The sequence below is a fragment of the Martes martes genome (assembly GCF_963455335.1).
Source record: "Martes martes genome assembly, chromosome: 4".
NCBI classification, from domain to species: domain Eukaryota; kingdom Metazoa; phylum Chordata; class Mammalia; order Carnivora; family Mustelidae; genus Martes; species Martes martes.
This window is the reverse complement of record NC_137891.1, coordinates 165,886,031-165,913,018: the sequence shown is the minus strand read 5'-3', so window position 1 is coordinate 165,913,018 and position 26,988 is coordinate 165,886,031. Positions and strand designations below refer to the sequence as shown.

At 50.7% G+C, this 26,988-nt stretch overlaps 1 protein-coding gene across 1 annotated transcript in view; it reads left to right on the top strand.

Annotated features, from left to right (window-relative positions):
• Nucleotides 1–23,950, top strand: part of LOC308342270 (uncharacterized protein C1orf94) — a gene marked incomplete at its 5' end in the record, with an annotated part of 39,653 nt that extends 15,703 nt beyond the window's left edge. The window contains 6 exons of the mRNA XM_080802591.1: nt 4,873–5,558; nt 8,450–8,710; nt 9,719–9,894; nt 13,987–14,064; nt 17,586–17,782; nt 23,505–23,950. Coding sequence (XP_080658717.1) covers nt 4,873–5,558; nt 8,450–8,710; nt 9,719–9,894; nt 13,987–14,064; nt 17,586–17,782; nt 23,505–23,580 — 1,474 coding nt within the window. The 3' untranslated portion in view covers nt 23,581–23,950. The remainder of the gene's footprint in view (nt 1–4,872; nt 5,559–8,449; nt 8,711–9,718; nt 9,895–13,986; nt 14,065–17,585; nt 17,783–23,504) is intronic.
• Between the last annotated feature and the right edge of the window lie 3,038 nt (nt 23,951–26,988).

The window sequence follows — 26,988 nt, the reverse complement described above, 5'->3', positions numbered from 1 at the left end:
TTTATAGCAGCAATGGCCACGGTCGCCAAACTGTGGAAAGAACCAAGATGCCCTTCAACGGATGAATGGATAAGGAAGATGTGGTCCATATACACTATGGAGTATTATGCCTCCATCAGAAAGGACGAATACCCAACTTTTGTAGCAACATGGACAGGACTGGAAGAGATTATGCTGAGTGAAATAAGTCAAACAGAGAAAGTCAAGTATCATATGGTTTCACCTATTGGTGGAGCATAACAAATAATATAGAGGACAAGGGTAGATGGAGAGGAGAAGGGAATTGAGGGAAATTGGAAGGGGAGGTGAACCATGAGAGACTATGGACTCTGAAAAACAACCTGAGGGTTTTGAAGGGGCAGGGTGGGAGGGTGGGGGAACCAGGTGGTGGGTATTAGGGAGGGCACAGATTGCATGGAGCACTGGGTGTGGTGAAAAAACAATGAATACTGTTACGCTGAAAATAAATAAAAAATTTAAAAAAAAAAGAAAAAAAATGGGCAGAAAAGGCTACTTTGGGAGTAGGAAACATGAGCTGAGGCCTAAATGATGAGAAGAAGCAGTCGGGGGATGATCTAGCATTCCACAGGAAATGCAAAGGCCCTGGGGCTGGAATGAACTTGGCATGTCAAGGCAAATTTTTAAGGCCAGAAGGGCTTGGATGAAGGAGTCAAAGCAGGAGGGGGTGACTGGGCCACTTAGTATCTGCCCTGAAGGTCAGGAAGGCGTTTAAATTTCATCCTATAAGTAATGAGATTCCACATGAGGGTTTAAGCAAAGAGATGGATTGATCTGAGTTCTGAGAACATCCTAACACTGCAGGCAGGCAGTTTTCTAGAACAAACAAGAACAAACGAATCTTGTTTTCTTGGGGGTTGGAGAGAAGGCAGGTACGGACATCCTTGATCAGGGACTTGTAACTGTGTGATGAATCTTGATTGCAGAGAGGTGTTTGATAAAGGCTGTCTTGGAGAAGAAGAGATTGGATGATAGTGACTGGATTGATTTATTCCCCCAAAGTGTTGATCCAGGATTACTGTCAGGCTGTGGGGAGGGTCTCCGGCACTGTCTCCAAGGCTCAGCCCTGGACTCATTCTCTTCAACATTTCTATCTGTAAATTGGCGAAAGACCCAGGAGACACGCTCATCAGACATGCAGCTGACATGAACCTGTCAGGGACAGTTAATGCCACGAATGACAGACTCAGGACTCACCACGATGATCCTCCCCAGGCTGGAGTGATGGAATGAAACCAGCAATAGACCTGATTGCACTCTGATTGGGGAACAGAGCTCAGCCATGAAGCAGGGAGTCTTTGCTGGATAGCCATCCCTGGAAAGGAAGTTGGGTGGGGTAAGAGGAGGTCGTGAAGGCAGCCGACCCCACCTGTGTTTCCCACACTTTCTAGGTGACAAGGTCCTTGGCCTCGACGAGGCTCATTTTTCCCTATCAGTAAAGTGGGGATGATGCTATCTCTTGCTCACGAGCATGGAGAAGATTAAATGTCAAATATGTATAGGGATGCCTGGCTTCATGTCTGGCCTGTAGTGGATTTGTGACAGAAGCAAGGGAAGTAGGAGTTTGTGGAGACTGGCTCCAGGGAGGGCTGGGAGGTTGGGGGCAGCATTTCAGGGGTGCGTGGAGGGCCCACAGCTGGAGTGGACGCTGTATCCTTGGCACTGCGCTGCCCCTGCTGGGAATGCCAACTTCCTAAGGGGCCCCTGATTGCTGCAATGTGCCAGAGGAGTAAGAACAGGCGTTCATGAGATGCCCTTCAACAGACCAATGGATAAAGAGGATGTGGTCCATACATACAATGGAATATGACTCAGCCATCAGAAAGGATGGATACCCACCATTTGCATCAACATGGATAGAACTGGAGGGGATTATGCTAAGTGAAGTAAGTCAAGCAGAGAAAGACAATTATCATATGGTTTCACTCATAAGTGGAACATAAAGAATAGAGCAGAGAACCATAGGGGAAGGGAAGGAAAACTGAGTGGGAAGAAATCAGAGAGGGAGACAAACCATGAGAGACTCTGGACTCTGGGAAACAAACTGAGGGTTACAGAAGGGAGGGGGTGGGATGACCGGGTGAGGGGTATTAAGGAGGGCACGTGTTGGGATGAGTACTGGGTGTTACACGCAACTAATGAATCGTTGAACGCTACAACAAGAACTTACGATGTACTCTATGTTGGCTAACTGAACAGAATGGAAAGAAAAAAAAAAAAAAAGAACAGGGGTTCATCCTCAGCGTCTGCCTATGTCCCAGGTTGGGAAGAGGACGCAAGGGTCCTCTTGAGTGCTGAGAAGGGACGGTCTGTGGGTGGTTTTTGATACAGGGACCCCAGGGTCTTGAGGGTCTTTTAGAATCTTCTTTGACTTCTCTTGGAGTTGGTACTTGAGAGGATTCAAGCGGTGAGACTTTTTCTGTGTGCATCTATTGTGCAACATTTTTACTAAAAAAAAAAAAAAAAAAAATCCGCCAAAAGCAGAGCCAATAGTACATGATGAACCCAGGTACTGATCAATCATACAGTTTTAGTGATGGTCAACCCATGGCCACCTTGTTTCATCTATGTCCCCTCTTCCCTCTACGCTTCTAGATTAAGTTTAAAGCAAATCTTAGACATAATTTTATCTACCTCTAAGATATAAGGACTCATTTTTTTGTTAAGTATAAACCACAATACCATTATCACAATGTTTTAAAATTGACATAATTGTAGTAGGTCTTCCTAAAAAAAAAAAAAATCTATTGGTGTATAGCTTGCTTTGCAAGGTTTTTTTTTTTTTTTTTTTCCAAATGTCTGGTTTCTGTAACTCGAGATTCACCTGTTCCCTTTGAGGATGATGATGAAGAGGAAGAAGGGGGGTCTCTTTATTCTGATTGTTCGCAGGGACATAGCTGTGAGAGTGGGTCCTATTTATAGCCGAAGTCTAGACATGGGACAGAGGAAAGAAAGGGATTGGGAGAGGGCAGGGGGGAGGGGGAGGGGGAAGAGGAGAGAATGGAAGGAACGAGAGAACCAGAGTGAAAGACAGCCCCATGTCCCTGCAGCAATGCCGCCTTTGGGAGCTCCCAGAGGACACGTGCCAAGCTCACACCTGGGTTGCCTCCCCAGGTTCTCACCCCAGCATCACAACCTTGGTTCAGGTGTCATGCCCAGGCTACAGAGGAGGTCCTGAGGTTCCAGGTCTGACATGAATAGGCATTAGTGCCCGATGGAGACCCAGGTCTACTTGGCTGGAATCTTCTTTCTTCTGGCCCGTCTCTGCTTCTATGTCTGCCGAGGCCAACTGCGGGGCTGGTGGTCAGTTGGTTAAGTGGTGACATGCTCTTCCCTGTGTTTCCTGAGGACTCTGGCCATCCAGCTCCTTTCCCAGGACCCCCCGGACCTCACGAGGACCCAGCAACTAAGGGGGTAATGCCTGGCGCAGCTGGGAGAACCTGGGACTGTCTGCTGTGCCCGTTCTGAGTGGTTGTCAAGTACAGTGACTTTTTCCCTGGCTCCGCGTGTGCTCAGACAGGAGTCGTTTTGCACCTGTACGTGTGTGTGCTCATCAAACATGTCCATAAGTGTGCGCATCTGTTCTTTTGCATGGGCGAGGCACGTGCTCACACACGAAGAGCATTATGAGGAAGGCACATCCCGGCCGGCAGGATTCATGGTCCCTGTTCGAGGGACTCACTGAGCACTGGGGAGGAACCGTCAGGGTAGGGGTGTGCTCCTGGCCTCCCCCATGGCTAAGCTCCCCTCGTGGGCACTTTCATCTTCCCCCTGCCCCTTCCTCATTGCCTTCACCACCCTCCCCCAGGGGCACTGAGCAGTTTCCAGAATGCTCTTTGTAGACCACCTCAGCCACTTTTTCTGGGAGCCCATCACATATGGAAAGCAGATGGTTTTAAGCTAGGTTGCCATGGTCCTTCTGACCATGTCAGGGAGGAAGGTGCCCCCTGGCCAAAGACGCCAGGCCAACATGATTGACATCCTCTCCCCCATCTGGAAAGAGCCAGCAAGCAAGAGCCTAGAGTCCCTGGGCCCCATCGGGCCCATCAGGCTGGTGTTGACCATCAGGGGTCCAGCTGGGGCCCAGTGTTGGAGGTGTGGGTAGAGGCTGGTGTGGGAGTTCAGGGAGATGCCTGTGAATCCGTGCAGGGACCAAACGACTCCTGCGCTCCCAAGAGGTGAGGCTTAGTCCAGATGCCGTGATCTGGTCAGAGGGCCGTGCCAGCCTGCGGGGAGCCACAGGTCTCCACCCACAGGGACCACAGTGCGGTCTCCAGGATCCAACCAGGCTGACACACCTTGGGTCAGCCTTACCCTACGCCAAAGTGCTTTGCCATCTCTGATATTCTTGTTGACCGGATGAGGAGACAGGGCATGGAGATGCTGAGTGACCTGCCCAGGGTCATATCGGGGAAGTGAGGGAGCCAGGGCACCCGTCCAGCCCTTTACTCCCAGGGCTCAGCCCCAGCACTCTGGCCTCTGTGCTCAGGGCTGTTGACTCATTTCCAACCCCAATGTGGCTGGTCTTTCATTGCTTCAGGTCCCGGGCACAACTGAACAGGGAGGGAGGGACTGAAATTGAGGCTCAGGTTACTTAGCAAGATGGAGCATCTGGAGAGGACCCCGATGTCCCGATTCCCAGAACTGTGCTCTTGGTGCCCGCCCTGCTGGGGACCTAGAAACATCTTGGGAATCCGTTGTTTGTTCATTTTCCCTCTTGAGAAAGCAGTGGGTTTCTCTTACCTGGAGATGTGTTCTCTCTGCCTCCTTTCCCTGTGGCCTGGGGCCTGCTACAGGCACCCCCAACCCCCGAGTGAGCTGACACTAAAGCCACCTCTTTCTGACTGTTTGCAGAGCTCTGGAGCTCAGCCGTGACAAAGATGAGATCTCCCTGTTGGTGGAGCAGGAATTCTTGAGCCTGACCAAAGAGCACCTCATCTTAGTCACGGAGACCTCGGGGGAGCTGGAGGCACCCAGCACTTCCCCTGAGGGGCCCAGACAGCCGGCTCCCTGCCTTCTCGCACCTCCCCCGCTGGCAGACAGCAGTGAGTACCCAGGAGCCACCATCCTTGCCGCCGACACCCTTCTGGATCCGAAGGTGGCCATGTCCGTGATCAGCAGCCGGCAGGACTGCGATTCTGTCATGTCTACAGTCACGGGCATTCTGCGTGCTGCCAAGGTCAAGAGTGTTAAGGGGACAGAAGACGGGGGCCACATCCTGGGCACCTCCAACTCGGAAATCAACAAGCTCCTGGCGCAGTTCCCCCTGAGGTCCGCAGAGGCAGCTAAGGCTCCTGACAACAAGGTGGTGCTGGAGGAGACCAGGGCCATCAAAGACTTCCTGCAGAACAGCATGTTCCGTGGCCAGGGACCCAGGGAACCCACAGGGCTGGGCCCCTTCCTCCTGCTGCCGCCCCCGCCTCCTGTACCCCCTGACAAGCTTCCTGAGCTCCCTGCTCAGAAGAGGCAGCTCCCGGTGTTTGCCAAGATCTGCTCCAAGCCCGAGGCTGAGTCCACCATGGAGGGGCACCTCTTAATGGGTGAGTGCGGCTGGGGGCCGGGCTAGTGAGCGGGCTTGCAGGGAGGAACCTGCCGGAGAGCCCATTAGGGCTGCAGCAGGTGCACGCAGCATCTTTGAACAGAGTTAGACATGATGGTCTCTCTGATGCACACAGTCCCCAAGTGCAAGCGGTTTTCAGCACACTGTGTGTGTCCCCCTCTGCTGGATGCCCATGTATGGGGACACGGCTTGTGGAAGCAAACACAGTGGCCTTGATCCCAACACACTTTGAGAGGAGATAGAGGCACATGTGGTAACTGGCTTGTTTTTTGAATCCAGGCATGCAGAATACACTAACGGAGGCATTTACCCCAGCTGAAACTGCAGCATAGGGACTTTAAGCAGGATAGGAGGGAAGTGTGATTAGCAGCTGGGGTCATCTGGCTTCCGATGGAGGCATCTGTTCTGACCACAAGGACTGGTCCTCACTCTGGGGCCGGGATTGGGGGGTATGTGCAAACTCTCCACATGCCATTCAGACTGCTGGCCCTGAACTTGTTCCCTGGGACTCCTGAACCCTAGAACAGTGTCTTTCCACCTGCTAACTGAGGAGTCCACACCCTTTCCCGAAAGCCCAGCCACCTCCCAAGTTCCCCCCACCCCACCTCCAGGTTCTGCTTGTTGTGATCCAGCCACTCAGACTGGATGGTTCCAAGGCAGACTGATGGCAGAGGCATTTGCTTACAGTCAGCAGTCTTTAGGAGAGTTGATCATATGTCAACCAAAAGAAAAATCACCCCCAGGCTGTAAGCATGGATTGATAACTGAGATGCTGTGTTGGGAGGGCCCGAATCCATCTCCTTAAGAAAAGAGGTGCATGTTCTGTGTTCTGGAACGTTCTGGGAAGGCCAAGGAATCAGAGCTGGGGACAGCAAGCTGGACTCTGGGTCCTGGGAAGGCCCCTGGGACTCAGAGGGCTTTTTGTGAGTTCTGTGTGTGACAGTTGAACCCTGCCCAGAGCGTGAGACTTTCCTACTACCTCCTTCTCCAGGAAGGACACCTGGATAGCTCTCTGTGGGATGGGGCTGCCAGCTTGGAGGTCATCCTATCCAACCACCCTCCCCACTATGTGTGTGTGTGTGTGTGTGTCTATGTATAGATGTGTGGGCAAAGGTGTGCCAAAGGACGTTTTATAGATGTAGGTGTGTTAGAGAAAATGTGGGTGTGGGGGCATCCGAGTGTGTCTGTGTGTGTGTATCTCTGTGTATTCATCTTGTGTGCATCGTTGTGCACACGTAAGTGAGGCAGAGGAACAACAGGCAAGAATGCGTGCGTGTCTGTCTTCTGTCTGTCTGTGTACACAGACGTTGAAAGAGGGAGCTTTGGAGTTGAGTGAGTGGCAGGCCTGTTCAAGGCAACGGGAGGTGTGTGAGAGACGGCAGGTGTGTGGGTCTCTGGGGAAAAGGCTATTATTAGTGGGTACTGTTATTTCAGCACACTGGCTGGGGGCTAAACTTGGCAACCAGAGAAACTCTTGGAAGAGACTCCAGGGACATGTTTTGCTAAAAATGTCATTTTCTTCTAAATTGGCTCAGGCTGGAGCACTCTTTCCTTCGCTGGGATGGTGCTAGGAGGGCAGGCCAGTCCTATTCAGACTTAGCCACAAGACCACTGGCCTGCAGTGGGGGCACAAGCTGGAGGGATCCAATCCATTTCCAACAGGTGACCCTGGGCACAGGTCCTCTGATCCAGCTGCTCCGGGAACAATCTGAGGTCCTTGCTGGGTGTCCAGCGCTCTTTCCCAGCCAAGCTCCATGGAGACCTGCAAAGCCTCCAGGCTGGGAAAGGAGTGGAGAGCACTACTTCAGCCAGACATTGCCTTAAAAACAAACAAACCCACATAAATACAATTTCGCCCATAGCTAATTTTGTTTGAAGAATGAGTCCCTTTGCTCGAAAGGAAATCAAGGTGAAAAAATCACTGCTGTGGAAAAAATCACTGCTGTGGGGTCCAGGCAGCATCCCACACCAGGGGACTGCTCTGTCTGTTTGCAGAGGGACCCGGGCCTGGCCCCAGCTGCATGCACTGTGTGGACATGCACTTGCTCTGTCTCTCTGATGCCCGCCCCTGCCATGCCATCTCCCTGTACTCCTGGACGGAAGGCCTCACAGAAGACCCACTTCCTTCTGGAAACCCTCTGACCCTCTCTGAGAGAAGCCGTCTCAGCCACCCTCTTCTCCCACTGTGTCCCTCTGTCACCTCACAGTTCCCATCTGCCTTGTCCTGGAGCTATTTCTGGGTCTGTCTCTCTCTCCCTCCTTGTTGTGAGCTCCTGCAGGCCTGAGTCTGGCTCTGACTCATCGGTGTCCTCAGTACTCAGGTCAGGGCCTGGTGCTGACAAACGGGCGGGTTCACCCGTGAGCACCAAAGCAGGAGTAGAGTCCACGGTGAGGGGCCGGACCTCAGCTGGGCCACGTGTTCTATAGAAGCTGCGAGTCTTCCCCACGGAGCCAGGCGGCGGGGCTGAAGGCAGCTCCGTAAAAAGGGAAGGGAGAAATAAAAGAGGGAGAGAAGAAAGAAAAAAGGTAGAAAGGAAAGAAAGCGGAGAAAAGGGGAGGGAGGAGAGAAAGAGAGAGAAGAAAAGAAGGTAATTGGAAGGAAGGAAGTTTGCATGGAAGGAAGAGAGGATGGATGGACGGACGGATCCACGTTTGCACACGTGAGAGGGGAAGCCTGTGATGGGCAGTGGTCCATGAAGGCTTCAGGGAGGAGACTAGGACTGGCTTGGGCTGGAAGGGAGACCCCAGAGCGGTTTGAGCCACAGGTGTGTGCTAGGGAGGACCTGTCACTTTGTCCACAAGAAAGTGCTCCTCACATCCAGCCTGTGGCCTCCCAGACCCATTGACTCAGTTTCTCTTCCCCTGCCATAGAATGGAACTCTGGCATCAAGGAGCCGACCAAGGGTCGAGAGAGCCTCTTTCTCAGTCAGTGGCCCCAGAGCCGGAAGGACACCTGCGGCGAAGAGGGGTGCAGTGACCCAGTGGGCTCTGTGACCACGGCTCTACCAGCCAAGAAGCCTGCATGGCCAGCCGAGAAGAACCTGCTCTATGAGTTTCTTGGGGCCGCCAAAAACCCAAGCATGCAGCTAAAGCTTCGCAGCAAAGTGGAGGTGGACGGACTGGAGTTGAAACGTAAGCTGGCCCTGTGGGGGGAGGGGCTGGAGAAGAAGGGGATTCCAGACACTCTCATAGCCCCATGACGGTTCCGCCACCAAATGGCTGCCTCATCCAAGGGCCAGTCACTGGCTTTCTCTGGGCGTCTGTTTTTAAGCTCATAGAATGGGGGAATGACTCTCTCCCATGTCCCTTATCAGGACTACCACTTCTAGAGGAATGCAGGTGAATTTCAGGGTCCCAGGGGGGCCACGAGGGGTCAGTTTGACTACAGCCCTGAGCCAGCATACCTCTATGCCCTCAAGTTGTTCATGCCAAGGAAAAATCCATGCTTCGGATGATTCCTACACTGAGGTTATCTGTGTCCCTCCTTTCTCTCCCTACGTCTGTCTCCGTCAAACCTCCTTTCCCCCAAAAGATGTTCCTAAGGGGAAGTTGAGGTCCCATCTTTGACTCTAGAAGCCCACAGGACAGAGGGAGAGAATCGAGGATTCATATCCTAGAACAACCCAACCAGATCTCATCCATTCAGACTAATTTGGGGTCATACCGTGTCAGTTATATATAACCTGGGTAAGGTCCTCAATGTGGCCAAAGTGTATGACCTCAGGGGGCTGCTTTAATAATTCGGTTAGTATGAATTCCAGCAGCATAGCAATTGTTGGTATAAAACTGGATTTTTATAAAGCACTGAGAAGCATTTGGTTTTCTACATGGGTCAACTATAGCCCTAGCAACCTGGTGTATTGTTTTCTCTTGCTAAACCATCTCCTTTACTAGCGAATGATGGAGAAAGAACTCTAAGCCAGACCATGCTGGGATTCGCACCTCTTCCAAATTGGCCAGGTGTGTGTGAACGACATTTTCCCGTAGCTGGAAAGTCCCTCACACTTTGAGGAACCCTCTTGGAGTTTAAAGGACCTGACATCTGAGAACAGGAACCCCGGGGTGGCCCTGGTGCTTTGGGTGTGTTGGCCTCCTCCTTCCGCAGTCCCTGAGACACTCTCCCTCTCCTGTGACTCACAGTTAACCCACCTGTGACGGTGGCCGACAAGAGCAACCTCAAGTACACAGGGAATGTTTTCACCCCACGCTTTGCTACAGCCTTGACCTCAGCCACCCTGAACCAGCCACTCTGGCTCAACCTGAACTACCCGCCTCCTCCTGTGTTCACGAATCACTCCACCTTCCCGCAGTATCAGGTGAGTATCAGGTGAGTGAGAGGTTCCCTCACCTCTGCTTTGCTAGTGTTGACCTGTGAAGCCCTTGGGCTCCCAGCATGGGATGAGGGCATAGTCCTTATTTCCCACCCACCTGCTGTCACTTCCTTTAGAGTTAGATGATGTGTATCCTAGAGTACTTGGGACAGTCCTGGCTTTGGTCTTTTGTCCCAACATAATTATTCTAAGTACCCCCCTTTTCACTCCCAAGTGTCCTGGGGTGGATACCAATCTATATGACCACCTTATTTATAGGACATCTGAGTAGTCTTAGCTTGTACCAGCTCCCGTGGCCTGGCACGCATTCACAGTCTGGGGCTCCTAGCCTAAAGGGAGTTCATGACCAGACGCAAAGGGACGGTGAAAGACGAGGAGCAGGGCTCCTGGAAATTTTACTCATGGAACTTATTTATACAGGAAAATGCAGTTTCTTTAGTTTGTCTATTAAGTCAATCTCCCTTAAGAGCTGCCGCCCACTGGACAGAAGGAGGAAAAAAATCAAATCAGTGTCCACTCTGGTTTAAACCTTAGTTCAATTCAACAGCTTCAACAGTCCCTTTAGATTGTGCTCAGTTTCTCCAGGAAAGGTGCTCAGCATCTAAGATTTCTTGGTCTACTGGCCTCTGCCCCAGACTCTCCAGAATGGCACATAGGTATATGGGCGGGATACACCAACTTTTACACACAGGTCCTTGGGGGCCTGCTACCCTGGGCTGTCCCAGGAAAGCGTGGAGAGGGCACACAGAGAAGACAATACACCTGCAAATTATCTCACCCAGTCTCTGTGTCCCTTCCGCTCACACGACTCCTTGGATCCCTGTGTCATCTCCTTTACAACAGAGCGGCAAGCCTTGGGCTCAGGTGTCCTCTGTGCAGAAGGCAGATCTTCTCTACCCCACATAGAGCCTCTCTGAGCTGGACCACCAGACTCAGCCCCAGAAGCTTAAACAGAAACTCACAGAGTTCATTGAAGTGTCTGTCTTTCTCTCTGATGTTTTGTTTTCAAGCCTTTTTGTTTGTTTGTTAAAGAGGACAAGTGCCCACCCCCTCCCCCTGCAGGATGGAGAGCCTCGAGCTGGGGCTGCCATGAAGCATGATGGAGGGGGAGGCTAGCGCGAGTCAGTCCTGTATCTGTCTTGTCCTTTCTCAGGTCTTGAGAGAACTGCCCTGTTCACTCCCTCCTCGGTCCCCAGACCTCTTCTCCAGTACTCCCCATCCTGGCGTTTCTGTGTTTGCTCCTTCACTCTTCAGTCCTTTACTCACCTACTCAGCGATGTGTTCCTTTTTATTTATGTTTACTCATTCGTTGAAGTAATTTAAAGCCTTGGCTCCACCCTAACCACAGGCTGGGCGTCGGCCAGGTGAGGGCGTTCACAGATGACTGCGATGCCCAGAGTCCAGCACAGGTCAGGCACAAGTCGCAGACCAGCACTATGTGCACCCCACCCCCAACCCAGGAAGAGAAGCAACCGCATCATTTTATACATTGTAAACCGATTCGCTCTAAGTGCACTCGGGGCTCAGCGTATAAAGCAGATGCACGCTGGCTCACGTTATAAAGAGTGGCTAAGAGCTCCTTGCTATGTCCATTGTCTCTGGCTTGGCTTTTTGGAGGGAGTGAGATTCGAACGTATTATCTGAGCATGAAGGTCCTTTGTTTTCAGAGATGCCGGTGTTTGCAGCGCACAGCTGCCTCTAAGGCTTCCTGGCCTCGGCTGGAGAAACTGACCCTCCCGGGTAGCGAGGGAGAACAGGGCCATTTACCTTCTCGAAGCTTCTCAGGATTTCACAATGCCGTCCAGCTTCAAGACGACTCATCAAGGGGCCTGACATAATAAAAAGAAGGCAGTTTCTGGAACTGGCAGACTTGGCGTTTAAGGAAATCTGCTGCTTTCAAGCTGGGTGGCTCTGGGCAAGCTCCAGTTCGCTAAATGCTCTGAGCCCTGGTCTCCTCACTTGTGGAATGGGCTCATAGCAATTAGCAGCAGCGACGGTGGCAGTGGCATGGACTCAGTTGTAAGGTTAATTGAGTCCACGGGTGAAAAAGGGCTTTGAAAAGTCTAAAGTATGATACAGATGTTGGTTTTTATTATTATTCAGCCTGATTTTCCTAGGAAGCAGGGTCAGGGAGCTCCACAGACCTTGAGGAGACAGAGAGGAGAAACAGGGAACGGTCTATCCTTGTCTCTTCTCCTGCGTGGTGTTAGGAATAAAGATGAGGTCCCAAATCCAATTTACTCAGAGCTCCACTGTGGAGCGATGCAGAGCCATGGAAGACTAAGTCCGCAGCACCAAGGAGCTCCGGAGGCTCCCAGGCTGCTGCTTGGCATAAAGGAACTCTGTTCCCAGTTAAGGAGGGAAGGTAGAAAGGGGCCGTGACCTCAAGCAAAGAAGAATGAATGTTTATTTACCCTTGCTTGTGATTTTACAGAATTGCAGAATTGCAATTTGAACAACTAGAAATGTCCCGAAGGTCGGAGAGCGCGCCCCTCACACTGATGCATGCGGTCCAGACTCCTGCAAACCCATCCAGGGTGGAGCAGGGATGGGCGGCTGTTTGTCTTGCATGGGCCCCAGGCGCAGCCCAACCCGGGTGTGGGGAGGACGGTGGCCCTGGGGAGTTGGCTGTGCACGCAGAGCCCAGGCTGACCAGGAGGGAGATGGGCAGTCGGAGCTCACCGTGCACCGGAACAGCTGCAGGGGACCCGCCTGTCTGACTGCTTGGTTCAGGTTTAGGCCCTGGCGGGGGGCGCAGAGACCAGGCTGTGGTCATGGTGGTGAGCAGAGTTGCCCCGGGGCCACAGGGCTTGCAGAGAAGGGGAGCTGGTGCTCTGGCCACAGGTAAAGGGGCTGGTGGCAGTGGGAGCAGCCCGACCAAGGCCTGTGTCAGTCACCTGGGAGCAGAGAGCCAGGGCAGGCTCTAGAGGTTGCGTACACTCGGGGACCTGGACGATGGGCCCCATGTCAGCCCATGGGTGCTGAAGAAGTCATCAAGGGCACAATGTCAGTCATCAACGCTTTGATAATTGTCACAAGCCTGCCCAGAATGGGGGCACCATCTCAGGGTTTGGAATCTTCTGGAAAGACATACTGGCCTGAGGGCTGCTTTGAGCTGTGTCTTAGGTAGAGGCAGTCTGAGCCTGGAGGGACTATGATCTGACCCCACCCACAGTAGCCAGCTGTGTCTGTGTGTGTGTGTGTGTGTGTGTGTGTGTGTGTACACATGGGCGCCCAGGGCCACCCCAGATGGAGTTCTGAATAAAGATTCTACTTCCCATTCGGCTGAACTGGCCCAACCACCTCTTCAAGGTGGGGGAGCAGTGAGCGATGCTGAAAATACCAAACATTCACAGAACCCTTGCTACGCGCTGGGCACGGTTCTAAGCCCGTTGGAGGCACTAACTCATTTTTCTTCCTGCCGGTCCTCGTCATAAGGAGCAGACACGGGTGAATGTGTGGGTGTGCAGACACACAGCCACAGAGACCCAGCCTAATACTCCCGAAACACACAGCGGCAGACACGAGTAGAAGCACCCATGTCGACGTGCCAAAACAAACATGGAGGCAAACCAGGACACGCACACACGCAGAGGCTCATCGATGCCTCACATCTTGGGGCAGGACTGCAGTCTGGGGAAAGGCACTTAGAAAAAGGGTATAGATAACAACAGAGATAATTTGGCTACCTTCACAGGCCCTACCTGTTTGAACACACATAATTTTATGGACAAGGGAAAAAAGGCTCAGAGAATTAAAGTGACTTTCCCAAGTTACACAGCCACCAAGGGGGCGGATCTGGGATTCAAGAGACCATCAGATCCCTCTCCCCTTAAACACTCCCCTGAAAGGCTATGAATCCTGCTCAGCAGGGGCTTTCTGTGTGGTATGAGTTGCGCCTGCTCAGCCTGGTGGCTGGAGAGACGATGGAGGGGTCTGGCTAGCAGTGTGGTGGTATGGACTCGAGCAGGCTGGCAATCCAGGCATTGTGAGCGGGAACCTGGGCCAAGTGGCTGCTGCTCTCTGGTGGGGAGCCCTTTGCCCCCCCTGCGCTGAGCCTCCCCCTTCTCCCCGCAGGGCCTGTACCCACAGCGAGCAGCCAGGATGCCCTATCAGCAGGCCCTGCATCCCCAACTGGGCTGTTACTCCCGACAGGTAAGGACACAACCTCCTCACCTCTGTCCCAGCACCATGAAGGCCTTCAGGTCAGAAGGCCATCTGCTTCCTCGTCTTGGTCCAGCAGGTCACCAGCCAGATTTTCTGGCCTGCCCTTGGCCCCAGAGAACAGACATGAAGCCCAGCATGCACTTGGAAACAAACCTATGTCCCTAGGTGCTAGATGCTGGTGCTTCCATGGCCCTCACCGTGTCCCAGCCCTTCTCCAAGGGCTTTACCTGCATGAACTTCACAGCCACCCTGTGGAATAGGTTAGAAATGAAGAAACTGAGGCACAGAGAGATTAAGTAACGTGTGCAAGGTCATAAAGTTAACATACTAGTTAGCTTTTGCTGTGGCAACAGACAGCTTCAATATCCCAGAGACTTTCAACAATAAATACTTATTTTTCCTTCATAGGTCTGTGGGTTGGTTGAGCTGGGCTGGGATTGGGTTCAAGCCCGTTTCACGGGCCTCCCTTTGGGGACCATGCTGAAGATAGAGTAGCTTTTGCTCCTGCCTCAGGTGGGTGACAGGAGAGCGGGAGAGGTGAGCAGCAACACCCACTGCTTCTGGGAGCATCAGCTTGGAGCTAGCACATGGCAGTATCCACCTGCCTTCCCCTGGCCAAAGAAAACCGCATGGTTTTTCCCAGCATTGGTGGGGCTGAGGACTCCTCTCCTTCTGGGTCAGTTTGTTAGTTAAAATAGAAGACATCCAGAGGCACCTGTGTGGCTCAGTGGGTTGAGACTCTGTCTTCGGCTCAGGTCATGATCTCAGGGTCCTGGGATCGAGTCCCGCATCGGGCTCTCTGCTCAGCAGGGAGCCTGCTTCCTCCTCTCTCTCTGCCTGCCTCTCTGCCTATTTTTAATCTCTGTCAAACAAATAAGAAATAAAAATCTTCAAAAATAAATAAAATATTAAAAAAATAGAAGACATCCAGTTAAATGGTGAATAAAGTTTTGGTATAAGGAAGCCCCCAACATTGTATGGGTCCTTGTTATATGAAAAAATGATTTGCTGTTATCTGAAATTCACATCTAATGGGATGTCTTTTTTGTTTGTTTTTTTTTGCTAAATCTGGCACCCCCTACTTCCATGGGTAAGCCAGGAGAGGATATCCGCTCGAAAATTACACGATGACAGAATCGGGGTCTGACCTTGGGCAGCCTAACTTCAGAGTCCATGCTGCCAATGACCATGGCTTGTTGCCTCTTGTACACACATACACAAAAACATGGTATCAGAATAAAGCCGCAGAGACAGACACACACAGATACAGAGACACAAAGGAAGATGTAGGTCTATGCCTGCCGCTAAGCGGCACACATGTGTATTCAGAGATAGTGAAAGTCTTGGGGCAGAAATGGGGGTGTGAGGAGAGAGGCTGACACTGCACTGTGTCTCCAGGCAGGTCTTGCCCCTGCTCACACACAGGTAGACAGAAGCCACGCTCAGACTCACACCCCTAAGCCTCTTTTCTCCCCTCAGGGAGCAAACTGTACCTCTGACCTGAAGTATGTTGGAATGTTCCAGAGGGTAGAGAAGAGCCCACAGGTACAGGTTACTTTGTTAAGTGAGCCAGAGCTACTTTTCTAGCAGTAGGGGCTGTGTGGCTTTAAGAAAAATAGAGACGAGAGACGACAGCCTGGCTCCCAGGGTCTCCCCCAGTCATCCCCATTCCACAAGCAACAATACGCCCCCCTAGCTCCAGAGACAGCATGTTGAGACAACCTTACATTTGTGTGTGTATCTGTACACACAAGTAATATAAGAACATGGTACAAAATTAAAAAACTAAAAAAAAAAGTCTCAGAGGCGGCTGCTGTTGCTGGTTCCTTCAGGACCTTTCCAGGGACATCTATTTACACTAACCTTTTATACAGATGTGACTTTCTGGGCACACTATTCTGTCATTGCTTTTGCCAGCAAAGTATATCCCAGACATGGTTCCAGAGGGACATTTTTTATGGTGTTTACCAGTTACACGGAGTTAAGGACACATCCCTCCAGGAGGCTTATGTGAACTCCAGGACCTGCTTCTCTTTCCTGACAATCCCCTCCCAGGCCTGGACCTCCACCAGCCCCCCATTTTCTGCCATTTCTGCGTCTTTCCTGGGAGGTGCCTTCCTGGGTTCTCTCTGTGAGGTCTTGGCTCTTTCGGACCTTTAGCTCGTCATCTTGGGGTTTGGGGGCCCACATCCAGCATCGCCAGGTCCTACCTGTCCCCCAGGGGAGACATGAGAAGGGCCCAGAGGGAGGGGCTTGGGCTTTTGAAGGGAACAGGTGTCGAGGTGCGGTTCAGGGCACGGGTACCAGTCTCATGCCTTGGGGGTTCCGACTGCAACTCAGACACTTGGAGCACTCACTATGCAAGGTCATCTTCTCTGAACCTCATTTCTTCATCTCTAGAATGGGAAGAGCTGTGGTCCTGTCTCATAAGCTATTTGGAGTTTAAATGAGAGAATCCATAGGAAGGGACTGGCCTGCCCTAAGCCCTCAATGAGCCTGAGCCTTTGTGTTTTTTTGTTTTTGTTTTTTTGTTTTGCTTTTTTTAATTAGATAAGGATAGGCAGGGTGAGAGAAGGCTGTCAGTGTGCTGAATCCCTCAGCAGCTTGGACCCCACACTCTGGCTTTTAAAGAGGAAGCCCAGAAGTTTCCCCAGTTTTGATGGAAACTCCCTTCAGCATCCAGGAGGATGGATGTCAGCTCCATACACGAGAGATTTTCTGACATTTGGAGCTGTCAGTAGTAGAATACAGTGCCTGAGATGTAATGAGCTCTCTGTCATTTAGGGTATGTCCTTTCTCCTACACTCACACTATACAACACTGCAGCCACTAGCCACGCATGGCTATTTACATTTGAATCGAGTAAAATGTATAATTCAGTTCCTCGGGTTCACAGCAGCCACAGCTCAAGTGGTCAACCAGTAGACACGTGGGCTTGGCGGCCACCCTACCGGACCAGGCAAACAAAGAATATTCCCATCACCTGGCACAGGCATTTCCACTGAGCTGGGCTGTCTTGGACTTGGAGTCTATTGAGATCCTGAGGTAGAAGCCAGGGACATAGAAATCTCAACAGACTTTTTTTTTTTTTTTTTTTGAGATAGTAAAAGACTTAAAAATGAACAAGGGCTTTTTGGATGGTTATTGACAGAGGAAGAGGTAGGGAGGCAGGCCAGAGAATGGAAATAAAATTTATTTGCTCTTTGTTATGCACCAGTCTCTGCTTTTATCAACCGACTCAATCTCTGTACAGTGAAGGGAATGTTTGCCCATTCTATAGATGATGAAACTGAGGCCCAGACAAATTAAGTATCTTGCCATTCAGATAGGAATCTGAGCCTTGGGCTTTTGCCATCCCAACAGGGTGCCTTATAGACACCTGTAGTGACTAACGGGCACAGGGGCTGAGGGGGGTGCCAGGATTGGGGTTGGGGCTAGAGCCAGGAACTGGAGGTCTGGAAGCAGTGGGCTCTGCTGGACCCAGCCCCTCTCTCATCTCTGACCTGCAGGTGACACCGTACAATCCACAGCAGATGGGACAGCAGATTTTCCGCTCTTCCTACACTCCCCTGCTGAGCTACATTCCCTTTGTCCAGCCCAACTATCCGTACCCCCAGAGGACACCTCCGAAGCTGTCCACCAATCCCCGAGACCCTTCCCCCATGGCAGGAGATGGGCCGCAGTACCTCGTCCCCCAGGCATACGGGTGAGTCCTCAACTCACACTGTAAGTCCACCCTGGATCCCGAAATCTGCCAGGGAGGGCAGGGAGGGGAGCATGCCGGGTGGGCCTCACTGGTGCGTTCTCTGTGCGTATGTTCCGTGGCTGAGGGGAGGGAGGGGACCTGTGCCGGTCGGAGGCTCTGTGTGTCCTGGAGAGCCCTGGTATGGAGGTGAGGCTGGCCCAGGGTTTGCTGGGCCCCCGTTGTAGGCCCACGATGGGGCTGGGGCCCCACAGTCTGGCTGCAGAAACGTAGGCACACTAGTTGGCCGTGGACGGCAGGTACACTGTCTCTAGCAGGTGGCAGGTGACGGAGCATGACCCATCTGCCTTTGCCCGTTTGATTGGTTTACAACAGGACACGGCTGAGTAATCTTCTTACAGCTCCCTCCCCCGGCTCCCCTTACTGCACCCTGAGCTCCTTCCCAGGCTAATCTCTCCAACATCCCATTGACTTTGTAACAGGCCCCGTGGAAAGGGCTTCCCGGGCTTATCACGGCTGCTCATGCTTTCCCACCAAAGGGCCCCAAACAGCAGAGGACAGGGACTTCGCAGCAGGCAGCCAACACAAACTCAGCATCTTAGCTGAAAATTCCACACACATTTTACGTGCTGGTCAGCCATAAATTAATGTTCCTTGTCTCGATAGAAGAGCATACGGTCGCTCATTCCCACCCACCCAATCTTCAACTCATATTCATGCTCCGAGAGGCAGGCCGCGTCCCTCCTGAAGACCTGAGCCTCACACACCCTGGGGAAGCTGTGCCCCAGTTTGAGGAACTGAGCTGATAGGGTGAGAGACAAATTCCCCAGCCTGACAGGGATTCCCTTCCTGTCCACCTCCCCGTCACAGACCCTCAGTGTGACGTCACCTAGGTCTCCCCAAACTCTCATCTTTTCAGTGTTTCCCCTGAATGCCTTGTGAGAGGATTACATGTTAGAAAAAGGTTTCCAGAGTCAGATCTGTTTGGGCAAAGCTGTGAGAAACAAAGATAAACAGGTTTCTTAACCGTTGGAATTGTCAGACTATTTAATTTCCCAAGGTGCATAGAAAATGTTCACGGGGGTGGTCGATAGTGTTATTTGAACATGAAATCCACGACCCCTTTTCTATCCTTTTTTTCCTTTCCTTCCCTCCCCCCCTTCTTTCTTTTCTCCTTCCCCCTCTTTTCTTCCCTTTTCCTGTGCAGGTTATCAGGGTGCATTTCATCCAACCCCCCCCCCCCGGAAAGCTCTGTGCTAGTTCATGTGGTTAATATGAATGTAGCCTGTGGGGACCCACAGATGCCTAGGACAGGGTCCTTCCCTTCAGAGACTGAAAGGGGACAAGATGTGGGCACAACCTTGTTCTGGGAGAAAGAATAGAGACGAGAGACAGCCTGGATCCCAGGATCTCCCCGAGTCACCCCATCCCACAAATAGCAATATGTCCCCGTCCCGCTAGCTCCAGAGGGAGCATGGCCCAAGGACAGAGGGAGCACCCCTGCTGGGTGGTGTGCAGGGGGTCCACAGGGCGGGGAGGTTTCGAGGAGCAGCAGCTGGAGGAGGGTCCATCCCTCAGATGGGAAGGTGTGCAGCAAGCTTAAGGCCTGGGGAACAAAGGCGTCTGCTTGAAGTATTCGATTTATCCCCGAAAAAGGTGGAAAATAGGATTAGAAAGGGAGGTTGGGCTTGGCTATTAAAGACTCTGACTGGTAGGCCTGGGATCCAATGCAGATGGGTGCAGCCTGGAGTGCACGGATGGGCTGGAGGGGAGGAAATAGGAGGCAAGACAGGGTGCAGCCTGGAGGGGACTGGAGGGTCTGTAGCAGAGGTTCTCGCCTCCCTTGGGGGTGCGACTATACGAGACAGCAGTGGAATCAAGACCCGTCCCCAACAAGCCCCATTCCACACCATGACACCGGGCCCGAGGGAGGCGAGACTGCAGAAGCCAGAACTGGTTGTGCGGGGGAGGGGGTGTGGCCGCAAGTCTCATCAGTCAGCAGGTGCGAAGCACTGATGGGGAGCTGAAGAGCGGAGGGTCCATACCTGTCTCTGGCTGCCTGCAGAGGGGCAGAGAGAGGAAAAGCGTGGTCAAGGGGCTGAGAAAGGAGCTGTCTGGGGAGTGGGAGAGAGCCTGGGGTCTGCCGGAGACATGGTGGGCACAGGAGGTCAGTGACATGGGAGAGGAGTGGTCAGCAGGGTGGGCTTGTGGCCCAAGAGGTTGAGAAGGTCAGGAAATCAGAAAAGTGAGGCAAGGGGGGCGTGCAGGCCCATGTCCCCCAAAAGGATTATTTGTTCTAGGCAGCGTTTCCTGGAGGGAAGGAACTTCCTTCTCTCATTCCAGGGGAAGAAATACACAGTAAGGAAATAAACAAGCCACACACGCATCAGGTGTGGGGGGTAAGGAGTGAGAGAATGAAGGGATGTCTCCCGAGCTGAGATCTGAATGAAATGAGACGACAGATTTGGGTGAGGAGCACTCTGGGCAGTGTCCCTGAGGTGGGGAACGTAGCCAGAGCACGGTGAGTAGGAGAGGGAGTGGGTGGAATTGAAATCAGAGAGGAAGCAGGGCCAAACTAGATAGGACCTGGTGGGCATGGTGAGGCGTTTTCTTTTAAGCACAGTGGGGAGCTATTATAGCTTTTACACTGCTGAGGACATGTTCTAATTCTCTGTCTAAAGAAGGTGACGTTGGCCAATGTACAGAGCCTGGACCACAGGGCAAGAGCTGATGCAGGGACCCAGGATAGGAGCCCTGACAGCTATGGGATAAAGAGGTGCTGGTGGGGGGCCCCCAGGGGGCACAATCAGCCGAGCATCCGACACTTGGTTTCAGCTCAGGTCTCAGGTCCTGGTCTCAGGGTGGTGGGATTGAGCCCTGTGTTGAGTCCTGCGTTAGGCTCCCTGATTGGTGCAGCATCTGCTTGTCCTTCTCCCTCCCCCTTTGCCCCTCTCCTTCTGCTCCTCCCCCACTTCTCCCTAAAATAAACAAATAAATAAATCTTAAAGAGGTGCTGGCAGTGTAGACTAGGGCAGAGACTGTGGGAAGGAGATAAGTGAAAAAATCTGGAGTATTTATTTTCTTGGTCAATTGACAGGACTTGATGGCGGGAAAGGAGAAAAGTCAAGCATGATTCTTCAACGTTTTATTTGAACAAGTGACAATGCCAAAATACTAAGGTCAAGGACACCTAGGGACTCAGTTGGTTAAGAGTCTGCCTTCAGCTCAGGTCATGATCCTGGAGTCCAGGGTTTGAGCCCCGAGTCGGGCTCCCTGCTTGGTATGGAGTCTGCTGCTCCCTCTGCCTCTAATCCCGCTTGTGCTCGCTCCTGCTCACTCTCTCGCTCACTCTCTCAAATAAATAAGTAAAATCTTTAAAATAAAAAAAATAAACAAAATACTAAGGTCAAGATGACTAGCGAAGGGTCTGTTGATGGGGTTTGGTTTTGGATATGCAAAGTTGGAGATGCCCATTAAACGTATGAGTGGGGTTGTTGCTAGGAAGGTGGATATGTGAGTCTGGGGCTCAGAGGAGAGGCTGGGGCTGGCAATGTACATTTGGGAGTCATTAGCCTATAGATGGTATTTAAAGGCACGGGATGGAATGAGATGGCCCAGGGAGCATGTGTGCATGGAGAAGAGATGAGGCCCAAAGACTGAGCCCTGGGGCTCCTACATGTAGGGAGCTTGGGGAAATGTGGAGGACCCAGCAGAGGATCCAAGAGGGAGTGTTAGTGAAGTGAGAGAAGAAATAGGCGAGTGTGGGAAGGGACCACAGAGCGATGTGGGCATCGCTGGCTGGGACCCAGTGAGTATGGAGTATGGCAGTGGTGTCCAGGGTTCCCAGTTCTGTGGGTGGAACAGGTCTAGCAGAGGCTGCATTGGGCAGGAAGCATGCAAGGGCACTGGGGAGGAGTGTAGCCTGGGAGACAAGCAGGGTCAGGAGCAAAGAGCAAACCAAGAAACTAAACTATACGAAGAGGGAGAGGAAGGAGCCTGTGGCTGTCAGGGAGGGGGCCCCAAGCCTTCCCCTCCCTCTGCCAAATCAATTGCGTACATTCATGGGGCAGGATAATCATGCAATTTATCTTCCAAACAATGACAAGTTTGAGAGTGGAAAGGAGCACAAATAATAATCACCCCACAAATGCCAATGTAGAAACTGTTGCAGGCAAACCAGGACAGTTCGCCATGCTCAGGTGAGTTCCAGCTTTTCCTCTTCCTCCAGGAAGCATTCCTTGATAACTCTAGTCCACGGAGTTGCCTCTCCTCCTGGCCCTCTAGTGGACATCCTGTCTAGACCATGTCCTTGGCAGGGGAACCCATCAGGAACTCCCAACCTGAATGGCCTAGATGCGTGGGGCATGGCAATCAGATATGAGGTGTGTCCTGAGTAATTTGTTACCAAAAATTATTAAATGCTGAAGTATGGGTTCCAGTTTTTATTTTGTAAATCAGACCGGAATCCAGGGTATCCCTGTATTAACATGACTTTCAATCAGTTTTTTTCCAATATGAGTTCCAGAAGAGGGAAGAAGAGATGGGGTTACAGCCAGGATACTTGTTTACAAGGCACCTGCCTTGTGCCAGGTCCTGAGCTGGGCCCTGGGCATAAAGCGGCAAACCGTTCAGATAATGTCCCTGCCCTCCTGGAATTTATTTAATGAAAAGGGAATCAAACCAACCCAAAGCCTAGCTTGCCCATGACACTTAACAGTGAGCGATGGATACCATACCGGCTGAGGCATTACAAATTAATGTGGTGGTTTCCCTCCCCCACCCCCTCCCTTTTTTTGTTTCATTATTTCATGGGAGGGTGTCGTGAACGTGAACATCTTCTGTAACATGCATCTGCCCAGCTGAAAAGGGGCCGAGAATCCCTGGATTAGACTAAATCTAGCCATTTGCCCTGTTGCGATTTGTACTGAGCTCTGTTCCCATTCATTCAAAATATCCTAGCAGATGGGTGGAGAAATTGCTGTAGGATCCCAGAAGTGTGAGTAAATGATTCCATCTGGAGAGGTCAGGGAAGAGGTCACAGAGGAGATGGCTTTTGAACTCTCTTTTGAAGTATGAACAGCAGTGGTGCCAGGGGTAAAAAGCAGAAGTGTGCACATTTCTATGCTTAGAAGGTGAGGCTCAAATGCTCTCAGCTTTTCCTTCCTTGAGGATCTAAGCAAAGTTCCAGGCATGCAGTGATGTCTCAATGCTTATTCCTCGCACTGGTATTTAAATGGGGAACCTGACTTAGCTGATAAGGGGAGAGGGAGCCCTGGAATTGTCTAGAGTCTGGGATCTCACACTGGGACATGGCCCTGAGTTCTGTGATGTTGTGGAATTCCTGAAGGACATACCTGGTTCTCCCAGGCAGGTAGAATGGCTTTAGGCCCATAGGTAAGGGGCTCAGATCCAGAGAGGCTCCCTACTGTGTGGTCCTGGAGATAGAGAGAACACTGGGCCCGTAGAGGCAGTCCCTACAGGCTGCCAAGGGCTCCTTTTCCTAAGGAAGTGACAGAAGAAGCTCTTTATTGTCCTCCAATTGTATCATTTTAATATTTTATTTTTCCAGAGCCAAAGCTTTTTTTATTATGCTAAAGCATTTAGCCTCCACGCCTGTCATGATCTTTCTAGTTCATGACAGCCACAAAATTAACTTAGTACTTTCCCTAATATCTCTGCTAACATCAGGAGTTCCATCACAACGTCTGTCTTCTTTCTCTTCCAGGTTTGGCTCGACGGCTGGCGGGCCTGTGATGAACAGCCCATATTTTTCCTCCAGTGGGAATGGCATAAATTTTTAGATGATCTTCTCTCCTCCCTCCTCCTACCTTAGCCCTTGGGTGAGGGCTAAGTGCTCTGGAACTCTGGATTCTGTAATAATGTGGCCTGAGGTTTGGAAAGCCAAGGTTCCAACCAGGTCACAGACAGAAAACAGCAAGACCAGACTCAACTATTGACCAACTCTCTCACACACACAGCCCCTCTCACACACACCACATGCTGCACACCACACACGCACCTCCCTCATAGTCATACTCATCTGCTCAACCACATATGCACCTGTAGTTAGCCGACATGAGTGATTTTTGTTTTTGTTGTTGTTGGTAAAATAGAAGTAAGACACTTAATTTTAGAAAGTTTGTATTTTATGATAAAAGTGTGAGCTGCTTGAAATGGAGTGTGCCTGCTTATTTTTGTCATGCTCTGTGTCATTTTCACTTCTCATTTCCCCCATGCATGAGACACAGCATTAACCCAGGACATGACACGAGACAACAGGCTGGAGTCCTCATATCGCTGCTGCATAAATACGGGACCCTAGAGGTCGTAAATGTAAGGGCTAACCTCTTCTCTTTTGTGACCTGCTCACTTCTCAGCATCCCAGTTCCTGTATCACAGGAGTGGACATAGAAGGAAAGCACCCTCCTCAGGGGGCTGCTTTATAGGGAAAAAATCTCTCTTGGACACAAGTTGGGAAAATGTGACCTGGGAATCAATTCCAAAAACAGTCTGGAATGTGGTAGAATATATCCAAAGATTGTATATCAATGCCAAGCTCCAGGCCAATCTCAAAACTGTGAGTGATAGCACTGCCCTTGGATCTATCTCAACCAACTTTTATCAGTGACTTGAATAAGGTTGTTGAAAGCATCCTGACCACATGTGCGGAGGACACAAATCTGGGGGGAGGAGATGGCCTCAATTGGTAATAGCATGTGGTAAACTCTCTTACACCCATGGCACGCATCACTAAGCTGCAGTTCCCTGAGCCTCTGCAAAGCCATAGAATTGTTCTCCCCATGGTGGTCCAGGCAGCCATCACTGATCAGGGATGGTCTGTGACATGAAACCCATGTGTCAGCCTTTGACAGATTCTAACAAGATGAAACTAAACAGCAAGTTAATGTAAGACCTACTCTTGAGTCAAAAAAAAAAAATGAGTTAGGCACATAAAAGATGGACCAACACTATCAGTTCTAAGTTGCTCTATTACCAATTCTATTAGTTATCTGAAAGCTCAACCCCACCCTGACTAATCCAGTCCTGATACCAATGACAGCCTTGAGTCTAGAAATCACTGATGTCTCAGGACCAGCTTTAGTCCTGTGCCCACAGGAGCATTTCTCCTGCTCTCACAGTATGACACCATTGGCCTCACTGACCTTTCCTTCTGGGAACCTGGAAATCAATTTCTCCTCTAAATTTTCTTAGGACTTAGGCCCTCTCTCTTTCTCCATGGTCTGATCCATGGATTCTCCCCAAGTTCTTTAGCTCCTGCCCCCAAGGCTGTACCCTATTTCTAGTATATTTTATTTATTTTTTTTATTGATTTCCTTGGCCAAGAGCCTAGATTCTCCATGGTCTCTGAGAGAGACATTAATCACCTAGAAATTCTGACAAATTCAAGAGCCCTTTTCTTTCCTGAAAGTCTTCCTCACATTGTCTCTCCAGGTATTAAGCACAGGCTGGACCACAGTTTACTACCCTCTCTTGATCTCAGACTGTTTGGAGGCAGGAGGGAGTAAGAGAGAAAGCATTGACTTGCCCTTGGCCAGACCTGGGTTCTAAGCCACTTTCTAATGTTGACCTTGAGCAGAGAACTCAATCTCTTTAAACCTCAGCTTTATTAATGACCATGTTAATAGTTGTGGGGATTAAAAGATAATGTAGACTTAATATAGATTTAATGCCTATTTAATGCAGACTTGCGGTTTTACAATGGTGAAGATATTTCTGTCCCTCTTCTCTTGGAATTGCCCCCCAAATAAGAAAGAGAGCAAGAAAATCCATACAAACTCCATTCTCAGTGAAACTAGGAGAAGCCAGCAATCCCATCCACTATCTACAAAGTTGGAAATGGGATAGGGGAATGGTAAACACCTCAGTGGAGCAAGGGAAGATCGTGTTGAGCTGCCTGCTGAAGGAGACAAGAAGCAAACAATTCCTCCTGTAGAGTCCTGAAGGTCTCAGGAGGTGCTGGGTGCCGGACACCATGGAAGAAAGTGGGGCTGGAGAGGGATGAAAGTGAGGAGGTGATGTAGGAGGTAGCTTCTATCCCAGCCTCACAAAGAGAGGGGCCATGGACAGTTCTATAGAAGACTGGAGGCATTTTCTCCGGGGAAACTTGGAGACCATACATAAGGATTGTGGAGCTGAGAGTCCAGATGGAAAATAGTTAATAGGAATGGACAATCTCCAACAAGAAAGAAATAAATCAGAACAAAGGTAAAGTGAAACCAAAAAAAGAGAGACCATAATATTCTCAGGGAGATAAGATAGTACATTAAAAAAAAAGACAATATGCCATATACTTATTTTTAAAAATCAGAACAAGAAAGTGCTTTTGAAATTAAAACAGTGGTAGTTGATGTTTTTCAGTGAAGAGAGTTGGAAGCTAACATCAGAAAGATCTCATGGAAAAAAGAACTAAAAAAATACACAAGGATGGATTATAGGAGGTAAAACATGGGAAAATGAGAGGATCAGTCCAGGACACCAGATATCTGCCTAACAAGAGTTCTACGCAGAATAACGAAGATAGAGGGGAGGGTGGTACTAACAGAAAGACACAAGAAAATTGCCCAGATAAAATGGTCCAGACTGGTGCTGAGCAAAAGGAATTAAAAAGAACTATCCCAAGTCATATCACTGTAAAATTTCAGAATACCAGGGATAAAGGCAGGATGCTAATAATTTCAGAAAAGCCCAATCACATACACATGTGCAAGAATCAGAATGGCATTGGATTCCTCAACAGTAGCATGGTGAACCTAGAAGATACCAGGACAAAGTTGTCATCACTTTGGTTGGAAATGATTTTTGACCTAGAATTTTAAAACTCAGTTTTTATCATACAGGTAGAAAGGAGGTGGTTTTAGACATGCAAAGTCTCAAAAATATTACCTCCTTACACACTTGTCAATAAATTAAGGGAGGATGTGCTCCAATAAGACAAGTGGGTAAGCCAAAAAAGAGGATCCAGAATCTGGGAAGCAGGTAGCCAATGGAATGTGAGCAGGAGGGAGGCTAAGGAGGCATCCGAGGTGGTGAGAGAGGAAGGTCTCAGCTAAGAACCATGGGGCAGAGCCTGGGAAATCACTGCCACCAGTCCAGACAGCAGCAGGAAGCTGGAGACCTAAGAGAGGAGGCATGTCCACGAGGGGTCTGAGGGGCTGGGGAAAAAGAGAACACCAGATTATCCTGACAGA